Below are 17721 nucleotides of genomic sequence, written 5' to 3'. Positions count from 1 at the left end.
TCCACCTGAGCAGATTGTTTCGGCCGGAGGCAGTTCCTCTTCCATATTTGGGGATTCCTCAAGTTAAGGAGGATATCTAGAGGAAGTGGAAGTGAGCCACATAATTCCTGGACCTCTGACAATTTGAAACTTGCACCGCGAAATTACGCGGACTGATGAGCAAAGTTGGCCCACAGAGACATTCAACATTCTCCGTTTTCGCTCACATTCATAGAGATGAGAAATTACCCACAGAGAATTGGAGAGAGATGGGAGATGAAAAACAGGGGAGTGAAAGAGAGGGCTTCTCTGGCTGCTCAAGTATCGTGTAAATGGCAACAATTTCTGCTGAAGTGAGCAGCATATTTTGAATACCTTCCACATTAAATTATAATGCACTCGTAAAACAATATTGTGGTAAAAAATATGTAATTCAATTGATCTATCATAAAAGAACCCTAATATACCATTTAGTTATTTTTTTATGGTCAAGGTAAAGTTAGAAGATGGAATTTACATTACAAAAAAATAAAACATTTTATTTTTTATTCTTTCACTGTAAACACACACTTTCAGCATAATTTGTGCCTCGCATTATTTAAATTTTCATTCTTTCAAATTTATTTCGCCATATACCCATAATTTAATACAACTTTTTTGTGGCATCTCCCCCTCTCTTTCTGTCTCCTTCCCTCCGTCTCTTTCTTTTGGTGTTAATATGTGTGTGTGTTTTAATGTGTGTTACTTTCCTCTCGGCGGAAATTTTTGTGCTTCCTTTTCAGTGGCTTTTTTGGTGGTTTCAAATTATTTGGTTACTGAAAATAAGTCAAAGGGAACAGGGGAATATCCCCTCTTTTTCACCCTGGTATCCCTGTCTCTTTCCGCCCCATCTCCCTGTCTCTTTTTCGCCAGCTTAGTTCCCTTGTCTCACTTCCACCGCTGTAAGCCAAACGCTTAGCAAACAAAAGCAATTACGATGGGTGCTCCACTGACTGAGGCCTTAAATGGGTCCTACGTCTCCGCTTTTCGCTTTCTCCTTTCTCTCGGAAAAACGCGAGACATAAAGTCAAGGGATTGACAGGTGCCCCGCCCCCTTTCCACCCATTCTCCCGCCCCCTTTCCATTCTTCAATATGTCAAAGCAACGGGAAATCACTGCAGGACCGACGAAAGTTTTCCCCGGCAGAATTGTGGCCAAACCGGAAGCTGTTAATAGAGGGGAAAAGTCTCGCCAATGCAAACAATGGAAAACTGCTGCCCCCTCCCGCATTTTCACTCGTTCACTCTGCTTGCATTTCATAATTAAACAGAAGTGGAAGGTTTTCCCTTTCTTGTTTTTTTTGGGAATTTCACAAATCTGTTGCCAGGAAAAACTGTGACACGACCTCAAATCGGAGGGGAGGAAAGCCCATTTAAAAAAGTAAAAACAAAACGGAATGAAGGTGGGGAAAATTCACCGGCGACTTTGTTTTCATTTATCGCGAACTTTTTTGTACTTTCTCTCTGCTTAGCTGCAATATTTCCTTGTCTCCAAGTCCTTTTCTTTTTTGTCTGGCCTGGAAAATAAGAAAAAGCGATACAAATCTTGACAAGTGACCCAGAATCAAAAGAAAACTGAACTGGGATCTAAGCTGCTTAGGGAAGAATAAAAAGAAAAGGAAATAAATTCAGGGAAAATGATCAAACAATTCTAAAAGTAAACATATTCGCACATATTCTTCAGTGCCAGTTAATTTTCTACTGCCACTCGAGAAAAAGAGAAACCATAAATAAGTATTTTTTACTATAAATAAATAACACTGTCTGGAGAAATGCTTTCCTCTTTCATTACATGATGCTGTAAATATTATGCCGACAAATGAAAATATTTACTCACTTACAACTCTGTGAAGGATGGAAAACTTTGGCTAACAATTAAACTAAAAGTTACTAATTTTTTGTGGCAAGCCCAAACTTTTTGTAAAGGAAAACGATGGGCAAAAATATTAAACACAATTACCAAATTAATTTACATGACTGAAGAACTTGAAAAACAATTAAAAAGTTAGCAAAGTTTGAGCCCAGACAAACAAAAGTAAACCCAACGAAATAGTTTGTATTGTATAAACCTTGCAGTGAAAAGTTTGCCAATAAATCTAAATGTTGTTAGACAAACTAATGCTAAATTCTTTCTATCCCCTTTGGCTGCTCAGATATTTCAATCGAATATTCCGTTTGCTCTGTGGATTTCTAAGCCGCAAAGGTTTGTTTGTTGCGCAGTTTTCCTCGTGGTTTTTCCTGTGTTTGCCAAGCGAATTTCCCGGAGAAATAAATTTGAAAATGGTGCAGTTTTTCCTCCGCTTATCTGTTGATTTATCTTACTTTCCTTTGTCTCTGTTTTTTTGTGATAAACAAATTAACAGAAATGTTGAGCAGTGTTGTTCGACCTACAGATGAAAAAAAAGAGAGGGAAAAGTTTCCCTGCCGCACAAATCAATTAAAAGTTTCCCCAAGCTCAGACAAAACTCTTCAATCTTCCATCTTCATCAGACTTTAAAGGGAATCTCTTTTTTCAGAAGAGGGATCTGCAATCATGAATCAGGATGGTACTCGAGCATCTCCTTCATATATATTTAATGGCGATTCGAACATTGATTGATGGCAGGATCTGCTTGGCTCATCCTCATTCTTATTCCCAGATAAACATTTCTAATTGATATTTAAATTTGTTTGTTTGCTGCTCTCGCAAGGCAAACAAATTCCAGGAAGTTTGCCAACCTCCAAGCCAAATAAATTTAAATTCGGGTGGATGACAAGCCCATATCCTCGAAACCCTCCTCCCATTTGAAATGTGCGAGTCGTTGACATGAATAATAAGAATTTCGACCAAGACGGAGGACTGTCTGCGGAGTAAGGACTAAGGACTAAGGACTACTGACCTCCCCCAAAATGAGGCCCTCAAACGGATGTTGGTCTCTAAATTATGGCAACAGAGTGCGGAAAACGGGAGAAGAGAGCGAGAGCTTTTAGAGAGAATTCTTTGAAGGATAATCCCGAAGAAAGAGAGCATTTTCCTGGCTTCATGTTGCCAATGTCTGGCAACATTTGTTGATGAGGAAAACAGGCAGCATCCTTCGTCCTTTGGTTCTCCCTTCACTTCTCCCTTTTTATTGATTTCTCGTTCTGTTTTCACTTCGATTTGGGGTTGAAAAGGGGAAAAGATGCAGAGAATGGGTGGCAGATGGATTTCTGGGTCAATTGCTTTCTGGTTGCCTATTTCACCCATCTGTTGGTGTTTGTTGGTGACACTTTTTTGGGGGTTCCCCCCACAAAACCGCAGGCATTCAACTTGAAAAGGGGTCACAGTATGCCAGCCCTTTCCACACTTCACACACTTTAAACCAATTACGAACTTGGCCCTAACGACAAACACTTAATTGGTATGAAGGCCTTGGCACAAAGTTTTCACTGGCAATTTGTGATGGTTGCGCATTTCCATCCAGTCCTCCTGACATGCCACGCCCACAAATTTATTTGTTTGGTTTGGCGTGGGTGGAAACTGCACTGAATTCTGCGGACATAGCCAAACATTAATGAGCGGATGCAGGTCAAAGTGCAGTTCTGTTATTTTTTCTCCTCCTAACCCCTGATTATCGGAACCCCTTTTGTGATAGATGATGCTGCCTGTTCTGTTCCTGGCACCCGTTTAAAATTCCGCTCACGCAGACATCAGCTGGGATCCCTGGCCCTCCCTCTGCTCCTGATTCTGGCTGTGGTCCTGCTCCTGGCTTCGTCCCTCAGCAACGAGTTGCGGCTGCCATGGACGGCGAAAGAGGGGCTTAAATCGGGGAACACGGGGGGAAAAACAAGGTGCAGTTGCAATTTAGGGCTTCGGTTCGGCTCACATTGTCAGCACTTTCATTATTGCCCGCATTTTGGATCCAATAAAGGTGGAAGGGGGGTTGGGTATATGGGCGGAGGGGCGTGGCCGTGCAGCTGAGTTCAGTTGATTGGAGAACATTTTTCCACGTTACTCTCTAAAGTTCCGATGAGGCAGCAAACAAAGCATTTTTCAAGTGTTTTCTTGCATTTTCAGGCATCCGATGAAAGGCAACCAAATGGAGACGGAATCTGAGATAGCTAAAGGAGATTGCCAGTGAGACTTGATCAGGTTAGTTAAAGTATACCTTTAATTGATTAGGTGAGCTCAATGAAACCTGTAGGAATTTAAGCTGGGGAAAACTTAATCGAATAATGGCTTTACTTTTAAATGTAGCTTAACATTTGTTTGAATTTCATCTAACTGATTGGATTTATTACAAAAAGTTATGACAATCTGAAGAACTAAGGCCCGACAACTTAACATTTTATAATTTAATATACAAATATGCCATAGGTTGCCATGGCTTTTTCAAGTAAATCCAGTAGTTCTGTCGAAATTTAAGAGAGTGTCTAATGGCCATTACCATTACAATATCTCTAAATCCTTACTAAGATTTAATGTTGACCAACATGTTTCAGTATTCCCTCCTAAATGTTTTTTTACCCTTACCCAGCTTTAAATTCCATTACTCATACGCAGCGTCGTCCACACTTGTCTGTCCCACTTGTCTTTTTTTTCCGACTGGGGAAATGCTTTCAGTTCCGCTTTCAGAATTCTTAATGAGTTCACAGCCCGAGTGTTCGGACACAGATTAGAGAAATGGGTTCCTTCACTTTTAAAACGGTCAAGGTTACTTGCTGACCTTGAACTTACACATGAAGAAACTCGAATGGAAACAGCATGAATCATTGTAACAAGAGCACTTCGCCACAGAACGTCTTATTCCCTCCTCCAAAACATTTCCTTACTTTGTTTCCCAGTGTGGCATTCCTTTTGGCACAGAAATGCAAATGGAAACACTTGAATAAAGTGGAAAATTCTTGTGGTATTCCGCCCACTTTGAGGCGCTGTTTTGCCAGGCAAATAAGATTTTTCCCACGTTATAGAGAGCTTTCCTGACCCCAATGCATCGCTAGTCGAGGTTCTACACTTCGCTTAAATGGAGATGAACACCTCCTTGCCCCTTGGCTTCCTCCTCATCCTGGGGTCACATCAATTTGAATGTTTCGCCTTGTTTGAGATGCTAATGCTGCGAAGAACACGAATATCTCACTCGTCGGGGAGCAGAGAGGTTAACCGGAGGTTAGGGGGAAGTCAAGTTGCACCTGAGTCACGTTCTCTGTTTCCATTCTCGATTGGGCGACAGTTGAACACTCGGAAGTGGGTCGAAGTCGAAGGTGTTGCATGATTTATGGATGGATGAAGATGAAGGGAGTCTCTGAAGGTGAGGGAGATGCACTTGCTACCGCTGTTTATGTTCCAGGTGGTTAATATCCTCCGAACATGGAGACAACAATGGGGAACTGGGAAAAGGGCAACCAACTCGAAGGAGTCATCATTTGCATACGTATCTCTACTCTTTCCCTCTCCCTTTTTAAAGCGAGATACTCATGCTCAACAACCCAGGAACTACGATAGAGACATCTGCCGTTTATCCCGATTCCTTCCCACATTGTTCAGTGAACGCCCATTGAGGCATGCATAAAATATGTTACAAGGCAACCGACCATGCCCTCTTTGCCGAAAGGATCCTGGGAGATGCCATCCTGCCATCGATAAATTCGTTAAAATCTCCTCTCCGTTCAATTAAAAGAGGAAAACAAAATAAACCGAAAACACGTCACCAGAAATGAAGGAAATTTAAGTGGAGAAGAGTGAGGAAATGTAAAGTGAAATGTCATCCGTGAAGGAAAACAGGAAGAATATTCCTGAATCGATCTGAACTGCCGTAATGAAGAAATAAAAGTTTCGATTTACTCAGGGTGAAAGCATAAAAGGGAAAGAGTGTAAAATGAGGAAAACCCCAGAGGACCAACTGTTGCAATGAAATTATCCCTTTGGCAAGGACTTTCCCTTCATAAATTGTGGCTGAATGTTAATTAAATGCAATTTCAGCGCAAGTTGAAAACTTTTCAAAGGACAACTGCTGGGGCAGTTACGTGTAAGAAAATGAAAAAGGTGGAAAAGAGTTAATAACTCTGCTCCATTTTCATTGTGAATTGCACTTTCGTTTGACTTCACCCTTTGATACTCTAGGAAATTTCTTAAAATCGTTCCTTTTGGATTAATTTTTACCTTTGGTGACCTCAACAAATCAAGAAGTGCTCCAACCCCTCATAAATAGTGTCACTTTAAATTACACTTCAATTTCCGATCTAAATGATTTTTTTGAACTCCACTAAGAGAAGACTTCAAGTTAAAGGATTAAAAAAGATGAAACTAAACAAATTAAAGTTAAGAGCATATGAAAATTTGAGGCCCACCTGCAGATGGATTTCTTCACAAACCATATTAAATATAGGCGGTGATGTATGAGTAATAGTAATCCGTTCTCAGTTTTCTTTGAAATCAGACTGCGGTGTTAAACTCCCTTCTCAGTCTCAGTTTTCACTTGCTAATGTGCGAAGAGGTTCCTAATTAATTTTGCATGACTACGCAAATGAAGGGAACCCGGAATGGAGTTTCTGGTAGAAATTCGGGACGGCAAGTCATGTGAACTAATGATAAACACTCTAGTTGGGGATATGTGGAAATGGAACTGAAATGGAATGGGAAACTAACCCAAAGCGGATGCTCAGATAAGGGACAACGAAAGCCAGGAAGTGGGAGTTGGATGAGTAGTAAACGGAAATAGGAGGATGGAAGTGCAAAGGACATCATCCGTTCAGTGAATAATGGCAAACTTTAATTGAAAATACAAATATTTTATCACTTTCAACGTTAAATATCAAAAGGATAGGATCAAATGCTGTAAAAACTATGACCGAATGGATATGGTTCATAAAATGCGAAATAAAAACAATTAATTTCTAATGAGCCAATCAAATGGAACACATTCCAAAAGCTTTTATGCCAATCAATCGCAAAGCAGAATGCGATGAAATTCGCTGGAAAATGTAAACAAAGTTAACGGGGAATTCTGAATAATCAAATGTTGCGCTCCATTGAAGCCGATAAACAGAAAGTCTGGAATTAACCTGTCAATTATCAATATCATTTTTTTCAAGGGACTATCAAGTATATGTGCTTAAAGTGAAAACTTTTCCCAGGAAAATCATTTTGAAATCTGCCAAATGAGGCAGAGGAAAACGGAGGGAAAAGGGCAAATGGCAAGCATACCGAATGAAAGAACATGGAAAACTGCCGCAATTTGTTCCAAAAACAAAGAAAGTTTTGCTTGTCGAAAAGGAAATGCAACAAAGTTAAAGGAAGGGAAATGCAGCTGGGAAGATATTTAAATCCTTTTTCCTCGGACTTTTTCCCTTCTTCAGTGGTAACTGCAATCAGCCACGCCCACAGTTCTCGCTCCGCCCACTTTGATGACGCTTAATAAAAACCCACAGAAAATAGGGAAAAATGCAGAGCGGAAAGTTCATGTTTTTCTCTGTCAACTCTTCCTTCAGTTGGCTTAAAGAAAGTAAAAAACACAAGATGTGGACGATGAAAGGGGATTACAAATGGGGAAGGACTAAGGACACTAGCTGCTTGCATTTGTGTTGTTTACAACTGGCGAGTGACTTTTATTGCCTCCCATTTGGATTTGCATATCTGGGCAACTGGTTGCCACCTAATTGAAAGTAGGTCGAAACGGGATTACTTGAATAGATTATGGATTCCTTGGCGATCGAATACCATTTAGAAACTTCCAGTCCAAGAAGTATCTATTAAAGTTCCTGTTCCTATTTGAAAGGATTTCCCTACATGGTTAGTTTTCCACAGCCTCATTTTCATTCTCGCCACATTGAGCAACTCTGAATGTGCGAGCATAAAACTAAGTGCTTGCTTTCAGGATCTCTCCCTGCTCCTTCCTTATATCACATATATCCCTTTCCTACTTCACATCCTGTGCCTTCCTGAATCCTTTCATTTCATATTTAGCCAAAGGGAAACGCAACAGAAAGGAAAATGCGGCTAGACAAGAGCAAGAAAACAAGAAAAGGACCACAACTGGGATGAGAAAGAGACGGGAATAGAGGGGTGAAAGAGACGGGTGACAGGACAGCAGTCAACATTTGCTGACTTAGCTGCAATTATGGCAGATATTTTTATGAACTTGATGTCAGCACATACTCACACTGGAACACACGACACACATTGCTATAGCTGAGTAGATAGGGACATTAGGACTTCTGAATGGAGGAAAGCTGCGAGCTGGAAGGCCCAACGGTGCATGGAAAATGGAGATGAAAATGCCAGTTTGAAAATCATCCACAAGGGCTTGAAAAGTTACCGAGGGATTCTATATGAGAGAGGAGAATCTCTTTTCAGTTTTTCAAAGAATAAGTCAAAAGTTGCTATATATATTTATAATATTAAGACTCATGGCTTTTTATCAGGGACTTATTATTTATTTTCCATGTTTTTCCTTCCTTCAAATATATCCCTCATTTACTAAAAACATAATGGCTAATTTCCTGCACGCTTTAAAAACACACATAAAATTATTATTTTTACTCTGTTCCTGTGTTTACGGGTGGCACTTGCAAATGAAAAACATGCCCACACGAATTTCCGCCGAAGGACAGCAAAAAACAGAACTTAATTGTTTAAATATTTTCAGAGCACACACGTAACACCCTTTGACCCCTGCTGCCCATCCTCCACTGAAACAATGAAAGTAGGCGGAACAAAATCAGAGCTCCACTTTTAACAAAAAACACACTCCCAAATAATTTACGGCGCAGTTAAACATGCAAACATTTTCATTGTTAATTTTTATGCAGGGAAAATCAGGGAAATTGTGGGTACTTTGCTCCTTTGTTGCAGTTTTTACACCCTTTGTTGAAAAACAAAATTCGGCAGAGCTGAGAAGCACATTTTCATGGCTCTAAGCTCGATGCCCAATAAAAATCATCTACAATTCATTTCCAGTTTCATGGCGTTCCCATTTTCCCAATTTTATTCCGATTTAAGAGTCCCGCGAGGAAAACGATGAAATTCTCCGTCGTAAAATTAAATTTCTCCGCAATTAATTCCGATTTCCCTTCCTCTCTTGGGGAAAACTTCGCTGAAATTTTTATCGCTGACCCGGAATGACCTTCGCATCGATTTCAACGCCTCCCACTTCCCAGCCTCCCCTATTTTATTTTATTTTCTTTTAATTTATTTATCTTTTTCGTAGTTGATTTTATGCTCCAGCTCACTCTGTCTTTTTTCCATCGCTGTCTTTCTCCTTAACTTTTACGCATTTTTGGTCCCCTTCCTGTCGCCTTTTAATTGTCTTTAAATTATTGTCGAAAAGAGGGGATGAAGCTTCGATTTCTGTTTATCTTAAGCAATATCCACGAAGAGTAGAATGAATTTTCTTTGAAATTTATTGCTCCGGAAATTAAAGAAAGTTTACGAAAGAAAATGGATGTAGAGAATGGCCCTAGAGAATTTAGTTTTACCTCACGCATCCAATAAAATATTTTATATATGGCTTAAATCATTTAATCATGATGAGCGAGAGAGTTAGTGTCAACCAAATGGATCAAATATATATTGCCATAAATATTTATAATCTATTTATTGACCTCTCCAATTTCGTCGACATCTGAACTCTTCCACAGAGTTCACACAAACGTTAAACTTTTTCCCGAAAAACAACAACCGGCTGAAGTTTTATATTTCGACGCTGCATTTTCATTGCCGATTTTTATCACGGGCACATTGAAAATTTACGACTTTTCACAGCGCATAAATTCTGCGCCGTTTGCCAATTTTTATTATCTGCAAAATACGCTATGCGCATCTGAGGAATACACGAGTGTAGGGAGTATCTAATGGATACATGAACCCAAATTGAGACACTTTGCATAGACCAAAGCAATCATCATCCCCTCGACTGGAGTCGGGAAACTTCTCCTGGGGAAAAGCTCGGAAAATGAGCCAAGAAATAATGATAAAAGGTGAAAAATGCACTTTGCGGGAAGGGAAAACGGAAAATGCTAAGCGTAACTTATTACGAAAGATGGAGGGAGGAGGAGAAAGAAGGGAAAAGAAAACTTTCCGCGAAACTTCAGCTGCATGTGTTGGATACTTTGTGGCGCTGCAAAGAAAGCATGAAAAACGAGCGAAGGGAAAAGGAAAACATTGTGAAATTTCAGCCCCAAGTAAACGGAAAAAACTAATTTTTAATGTCCCTCATAGGAAAGGGAACAGTAGGATAAGTTTCTTCCTCCGATTGCGATGCAAAATGTTGTCACTTTGTTTCCTGACAGCCAGGATCATCAATCGCTGCTCTCTTTTTCCCTGTCTCCAAAGGATCCCTCGGAAGAACTTAAGAAATATAATGTATGTTGAAGAAGAAACCCCAAGCAGCAACTTTTTGTGTGCCAATAAATTTTCAATTTCCGTCTTGAAATTTGCAATTTATTTCACTGCAAAGCTAATTTCCCCGCTCTTCCACCACTTTGCTCCTTTGTGAGAGCTATCCAAGGTGGACGGCAAGTTTTTCCAGCAGTTTTCCAAACAAGCTAAGAGGGGTTTATCGAAGGTCACAAATACGATGGCAAATTGCATTGTCTGCCCAAAGATTGCACTTTATTAGATAAGCAAAATAAAGGTAAACACATGGCGGGATTCCCCTCCAGTCCTTTGACGAGTAAACAACTGCAAAAGTTCGCCCTCCGTTTTTTCCCGCAAATCACGGCATTTTCCCTCAGCAATTTGATTTGATTTGCAGACTCTGCGAAAATATTTAATAAATATTTACCCAGCATTTTTTCCGGATTTTAAACTCTTTTTCTGCGTTTACATCTTATCGCACTGCGAACATTTGCAACTGTGAAAATATTTTTCCGCAATTCGTTTGTTTTTCTCCTGCTACTTTGTAGTGCAAATATTTTCCACCATTTTTGCACTTCATTTGCAATGTGGGCGTGTCCGAGAGGGCGTGGCTGTTTGTTTTCCTTTGATGTGCTAAATTGGTGCACCGATTGCATTCGAAATGAGATTTGATCGCCTTGAAATCATGAGAAGTTAACTGGGGGTTATGGAGAATTGAGAGAGGGTGGAGGGAGCCCTTAGTTTGCATACCTAACTCTCGGAACTGAGATTTTTATTCCCTTCTCCCCTTCGGGACAATATCCATTTGATTTTAACGACTTGCGAGCAAAGTTTTCCCGCAGGCAACGCGAATCCTTTTCCAAGTGAAACATTAAACTTTGCCCCATCAGAGAAATAAGGATAACAACAACATGGCCAAGGATATCAGCAGACACGAAAGGCAGTCAGGATAATGGCCAAACAAGACACGACAGCAATGGGAGAAAACATTTCCAATAATCCCAAGAAAAGGTTAAAGGAACGACATTTTCATAACGTTTTCCTTCGTTTTAAGGCATTACAAATAAATGTAAAAGATCCAGGGTCATGGCGCATTATAAGCTCCGAATCACTTAGCTAATGTCTTACCAAAACCAAAAATGGAAAATTGGATGGTAAAGAAAGAAGAAAGAATCGTGTTAAAACAGGGATTCTACCCCGTCACGTCCACTTTTTATCCTCTCTCAACCACTTCTAATGTAATTTGTCTAATTAACTCATTCTGGTTTATTCTTCAACTGCCCCTTCCTGTTTACTTTAGAAAGCCCCTTTTGGCAGGATATATTTAAGCTCCGTTTGAACTTGGCAAAGGGAATCCTTTAGGCCTCTAATTATGCCAGTTGGCTAAAAATGCGAGTGGCGTTGCCTAATTGCAGGCGACAACCTCGAAGGCGGCTCACGTGGCGTATGCGCAACGTCGGATAACTTTTCCGTTTTCGCCTTTGGAGGTGTTGTTCCCTGGCGCCTTATTTTTAATGAAATCACGCACATTTCCGGGAAAGTGGGAAGGTCATGAGTTGAGCCAAGAAAGGGAACAGAATCGTGCCTTTGATGCTTTAATTCCGCGTTTAATCAGCGCTGAAGAATAGACGGGTAAGCAAGTAGCTGTCCTAGAATTCAGATGGGGTTCTGCAGTAAGCTTTCACCACAATGATGTCCTTGCCTCCTATCCTACTGCAATCGTTCTGCGGTTTCTCACAGCCATCCGAAAGGATGAGGAGTTCATTCAAGGGAAACGACATTCCACAATTGCGGACCATTTTGTGTTTAATTAAGCTCGAACTGCAAATGGTTAAAGTCGCTCTCCCTTACGAAAACAAAGCAGACTCGTTTAGCCATGCAAATTGGATGAGCTGCAGGATGTCCAAACACCTGAAAGGATCCTCGTCCCTCGGCATTGTTGCCCTCTATTTACTACCCGACTGTTTGCTGTGGTCAGCAATTAAAAATTCAAACTAGAGTTGTGTCGAGAAATGCCTAACTAATTCTAATTGCAAGCTGTGTAGCGAAGGTCCCCAAAGGACCCACAAAGGACAACCCAGTAAGGCTGCTCAGCTGCTCTCAATTGTTATGAAAATGCGGTTTGATAATGGAATAAATCTGCTTAAAAATGTACAAGTTATTTCGATGGAAATGTGCTTTCAAATTAATTGAAATATGATTGCGCAGAGATTAATTTTTGACTTTATTCATCTTCTCGGATTACTCGAATTAAGCACTCTGATCTTCTTATAAAATGGCCAGAGGCTATTGTCACTTGCATTCTGCCTGAAAAAGTTTTTAAAAGGTGCCAAAAAACACCAGTAATGAAAAGGGAAAATAATGGAAGTTCAGGTGACAGCTGCTAAAAGTTTTCTAGCTAACATAACTGCCAAAGTAAAAGGTAGTTGGAAAAGCGTTAACTTTGCAACAGTGTCAGAAACTGCAGGCGGATTGGGAAAACAAGTTTAACCATTCGAAAGTTTGTTGCAGCCAATAAGGAACAGTAAAAAGAGGATGTCCGGTTAGCAAAATGTCAAACAGGTATTCATCGTTGACGATTAGCCAGTTATCCATTTTCGCCAGCAATAATTCATTTAGTCATAGCTTAATTTAATTTAATTAAATTCTAAATGTCTGAAAATGCTCTAGTAAATCTACAGATTTATCGTATTAATTCTAATTAATGTGTCCTACTGCTCACGCCTAAAAAGGCAAAGTCCAATCCCTTGACCAATAGTTTCGAATAATTAATTTGCTTATCTGGTTGACCATCATTTTCCTATCAACCCTTCGCCACCCAATGTTCCTTTGGCTCCGGTGGGTAATTTCCGTTTCACAAACTACTCCCAGTTGAACTTCAATAATGTTACAACCGAAACGCGTCCATCGCATTCGCCAGAGGTTGGCCCATTTCACCCTGAAAGCAACGTTGTACGTATCCTGGGTCCTCGGACTATTTCCATTCACATTTGACTTGAGGAAAAGGAAACTGCATCGTTCCAAGTGGCTTTTGGCTTATGGTTTGGTTTTAAACATAAGTCTGATGGTTTTGGCCTTGCTGCCATCTACTGATGATCACAATTCCGTTAAAGTGGAAGTCTTTGAGCGGAATCCCTTGGTAAAAGAGGTCGAGGAACTCGTGGAGGTTATAAGCTTAATAACCACAATAATAACTCATTGGCAAACCTTCTGGAATTCAAAGGAATTACTTGCTGCTCTGAATGAACTCCTGATGCTAGAGGACCGTCACTTTAGTAAGCTCATCCTCGGAGAATGTCGTCAATTCGATAGGTATGTGATCGAAAAGGGTCTGGTGGTAATCATGGAGATTGGTTCCTCTTTGGTGATTTACTTTGGAATACCGGATAGCAAAGTGGTTTTTCATGAGGCAGTGTGCATCTACATTGTTCAGCTGGAGGTTTTAATGGTGATAATGCACTTTCACCTGGCAGTGATATATATTTATCGATTTGTATGGATTATCAATGGACAACTCTTGGATATGGCCAGTAAACTGAAGAGAGGTGAAATAGTGGATCCTGAGCGAATCCAAAAGCTCCTTTGGCTTTATGGTCGCCTTTTGGATATAAACTCCCGCCTGGCCGCCATTTACGACATCCAGGTTACATTTTTTATGGCCACCCTGTTGTCGGCCAACATTATTGTGGGACATGTCCTGGTCATTTGTTGGATCAACATCAAAAGATTCTCGCTGGTAGTGATGATTCTGCTTTTTCCTCAAGCCCTCATCATCAACTTTTGGGATCTTTGGCTGGGCATCGCCTCTTGTGATTTGGCCGAGAGTACGGGACAAAAAACCTCCATGATCTTGAAGTTATTCAACGACATTGAAGGTATGGACAAGGAACTAGAAAAAAGAGTAAGTGGGTATATCTTTCAGAATAATATTCTAATCTTTTATTTTCCCTCAGATAGCTGAGTTCACATTTTTCTGCAGTCACCGTAGGCTGAGAATTCGCCACCTTGGTTTATTCGACATTAACTACGAGATGGGCTTCCACATGATTATCACCAACATTTTATATGTACATTTCTTGGTGCAATTCGATTACATGAATTTAAAATTCAAATCAGATTGATTGAAGAGATTGACAGGACCTAATTTTGAACAAAGCTATGAATATTTTCTTTTAACGGATATTAAATATACCTTATTTAAAATGTCGTTTTCATTTCCTTGTTAGGGTTATTAATTTGATTGTTGGCACAGCAATCCTACTTATTCACCCTTACAAATTATTGGTACCCCATTTGTAATTTGTAAGGATATTTCCGACATTATTGTTTGGTTTTAAATCGATATTTCATCAGCGTATTAATTACTCTAAAAAGGTTTATATAGATGGTTGACTACATTGTCTATCAGCACTTCATTTAGTGACTAATTAGTTTGTATGCGTTTGTTTACATTTGCTCAATTGATTTCACCATTTTGCTTTTCACTCGGAGTTTGAAATGTCGGGTTTACGTCGCGAATTTTTTCGCCGTTTGGCTTGGTTAATCTTGAAGGCAGTTCTATATGGATCCGTACTATTTGGACTTTTACCCTTCACTTTACTTTCACGAAAATTTCAGTTAAAGCGGTCTCGATGGCTGCTATTCTATGGCATAGCAGTGAATTGTTTTCTCCTGAGCGTGATGGTTTTCTACGAAAGTCAGAGAAAGTCCCTGGAAGTCCTTGAACAAAGTCCTGTCCTAAACATGATATACGAGTGTACTGGAATAATGGACATCTTCTCAACCGTCGTGATGTATTTTATGAATTTTTGGGGAAGCAAAAAAAGTTCAGGAGATTGCCAATGAACTTTTAACTCTTGAGTACCAGGACTTTGATGGTCTGACGAAAAGTAACTGCCCAAAATTTAACCGTTATGTAATACAAAAGTCTATAACTTTGATGGGGCAATTAGTATCCCTGTTTATATTGAATTACGGATTGCCTGGAAATAGACCATACACAATCCAAATAATCATCACTTGTTTGATACAGTTGGGCATGAGTCTTATCAGCATACAATATTATACTATAGTCCTTTTTATCTATCGCTATGTTTGGACAATCAATGGTCAACTCGAAGAACTAGCCGACCAACTTAATAAAAATCCCTTGACAAACTCCTCAAGAATTCGCGAACTTCTCTCGTTGTACCAACGGCTTTTGATGCTAAGTAAGAAACTAGTAGCGACCTACGAGTTACAGATGACTATGACGCTAACAGTTGGTTTAGCAGGAAATATTGTGATCATATATTTCCTTATTGTGTTTGGAACCAGCATGGATAGTACTTTTATGGTTCTCTCGTACTGTGTGCTAATAAATATTTGGGATTTTTGGTTGAACATAGTTGTATGCGAACTCACGGAGGAAGCTGGTAGAAACACCTCAACTGTCCTAAAACGTTTTACTGATCTTAAGCAAAAAGATGTCGAACTAGAAAGAAATGTATGTATTTAGAGTATTGCTCCATAAATAAATAAACAAGTATTTTTTCTGCAGTTAAATGAATTCGCCTGGCTGGGAAGTCACCGAAAATTCCGATTTCAGCTGTGCGGATTTTTGTCGATAAATTATGAGATGGGTTTTCAAATGATCACAACCAATTTTCTATATTTGATTTATTTAGTTCAGTTTGATTATATGAACTTGTAAAAGCTTTTTATAAATTAAAACAATTTTATCTTTCTGGATTTCAAGAAATTCAAATGTGTATTGTAAGTTGACTTCAATTCTGACATTGCTTGCTCGCCCCAAATCGATACTTCATCGCTGTATTAATAAAGCTAATAGCAATTATATAGATTGTTAGCTTTGACAGCCATCAGTACATCGTTTAGTGACTCTCCCACACTTTTTCCAGCTATTTCTTCCATTTAACTAATTCATTTCCCTTTCGTGTTCGGAAATGTTTGGTTCACGGCGCGAATTTCGCCCTTATTTGGCAAGTCTCATCCTTAAGACAGTTTTATATGGATCCTGGCTACTTGGCTTATTTCCCTTCACTTTTGACTCCGGAAGATTTCAACTAAGACGCTCTAGATGGCTTATTTGCTATGGCTTGATCATCAATTATTTCCTTATGTTTCTCCTGGTAATTATTGGAACTCAACATCAGCAGAGAAAAAAACTAGAAGCCTTCGAGCGAAATCCTGTGCTGGAGAGCATAAACATTGTAATTGCATTGATGAGCACTTTTTCAGCTGTTCTTATACATTTTATGAATTTTTGGAAAAGCAAGAAAGTGCAGAGAATTTTCAAAGAACTGTTAGACCTGGAGCATAAAGAATTTAAGGAGCTAAATAAAACCAGCTGTCAAACATTTAATTGTTTTGTGATTCAAAAATGTTTTACTATAATGGGTCAGCTTATATGTTTCTTGACGATCAACTACGGAATGCCTGGAAACGAACCCCATTTTTGGTTGGTTCTCCTGAGCTGTGTTTTCCAAGTTTCCCTCAATTTAAACATCATGCACTATTATGTCGGAATCTTGTTAATCTATCGTTACGTTTGGATGATTAACGAACAACTTAAGGAACAAGTGAACCGAATGAAACTCAATCCCACTGCAACATCATCTAGGATTAAAGGGCTTCTCTTCTTGTACAATCGTCTTTTGGAGCTAAATAAGAAATTGATAGCTGCCTACGAACTCCATATGATCCTAATTCTAACATCTTGGTTAGCTGGCAATATTGTGGTCATCTATTTCTTAATAGTGTATGGAATAAGTATGCGTAAATACTCGTTCTTTTTGATAGCATTTCCGCAATCTTTGCTCATAAATAGTTGGGACTTCTGGTTGACTATTACCATATGTAATCTCACAGAAAAAGCTGGTCAAAAAACCTCAAACCTTCTGCAACTTTTTAGTGATCTTGATTATAAGGATGATCAGCTAGAAAGAAGTGTGAGTACTTATATTGAAATGTATTGTTATATATAATTAATACTATTTCCAACAGGTGAATGAGTTCGCATGGCTGTGCAGTCATCGCAAGTTTCAGTTTAAACTGTGTGGACTTTTTTCTGTAAACTACAAAATGGGTTTCCGCATGATCATAAACAGTATTTTATATTTGCTATATTTAGTTCAGTTTGATTATATGAACTTGTAAGGAAAACGTTTTAGCTTAGAAAATAACCAAATGATTAAATAGGGTAAATATTAAAATTTTTGGTGAAAAAATCTTGTTGAGTCAACGGACCGCTGTATTAATAACAGATCAGTTGTTCTGTTCCGTAACATTTTTCGGTAGTGTTAAAAAGCGTGAAAAATGCGCAAGAGAGTAGAGATTGAGCATCAGCAGAGGAAGGTCGCGTGTGTCTCAGTAATAATTAATGTGTCAACT

The 17721-nt window shown here is 39.3% G+C and overlaps 2 protein-coding genes across 2 annotated transcripts; both read left to right on the top strand.

The window, feature by feature from the left end:
- Nucleotides 1-13213: 13213 nt before the first annotated feature.
- On the top strand, nucleotides 13214-14503 carry Gr22a (Gustatory receptor 22a). Its single transcript, XM_017079310.3, has 2 exons — nucleotides 13214-14234; nucleotides 14287-14503. Exons 1-2 carry the CDS (start codon nucleotides 13214-13216, stop codon nucleotides 14448-14450), a joined length of 1185 nt encoding a protein of 394 aa, XP_016934799.2. The 3' UTR covers nucleotides 14451-14503.
- A 1771-nt stretch (nucleotides 14504-16274) lies between these two features.
- On the top strand, nucleotides 16275-17712 carry Gr22b (Gustatory receptor 22b). The gene is made up of 2 exons (XM_017079520.3): nucleotides 16275-17279; nucleotides 17335-17712. Exons 1-2 carry the CDS (start codon nucleotides 16275-16277, stop codon nucleotides 17485-17487), a joined length of 1158 nt encoding a protein of 385 aa, XP_016935009.2. The 3' UTR covers nucleotides 17488-17712.
- Nucleotides 17713-17721: the final 9 nt, after the last annotated feature.

Source organism: Drosophila suzukii, chromosome 2L (assembly GCF_043229965.1).
Source record: "Drosophila suzukii chromosome 2L, CBGP_Dsuzu_IsoJpt1.0, whole genome shotgun sequence".
Lineage (NCBI taxonomy): Eukaryota > Metazoa > Arthropoda > Insecta > Diptera > Drosophilidae > Drosophila > Drosophila suzukii.
Note: the sequence above shows the minus strand (reverse complement) of the source record. Positions and strands in the feature narration are given on the sequence as shown.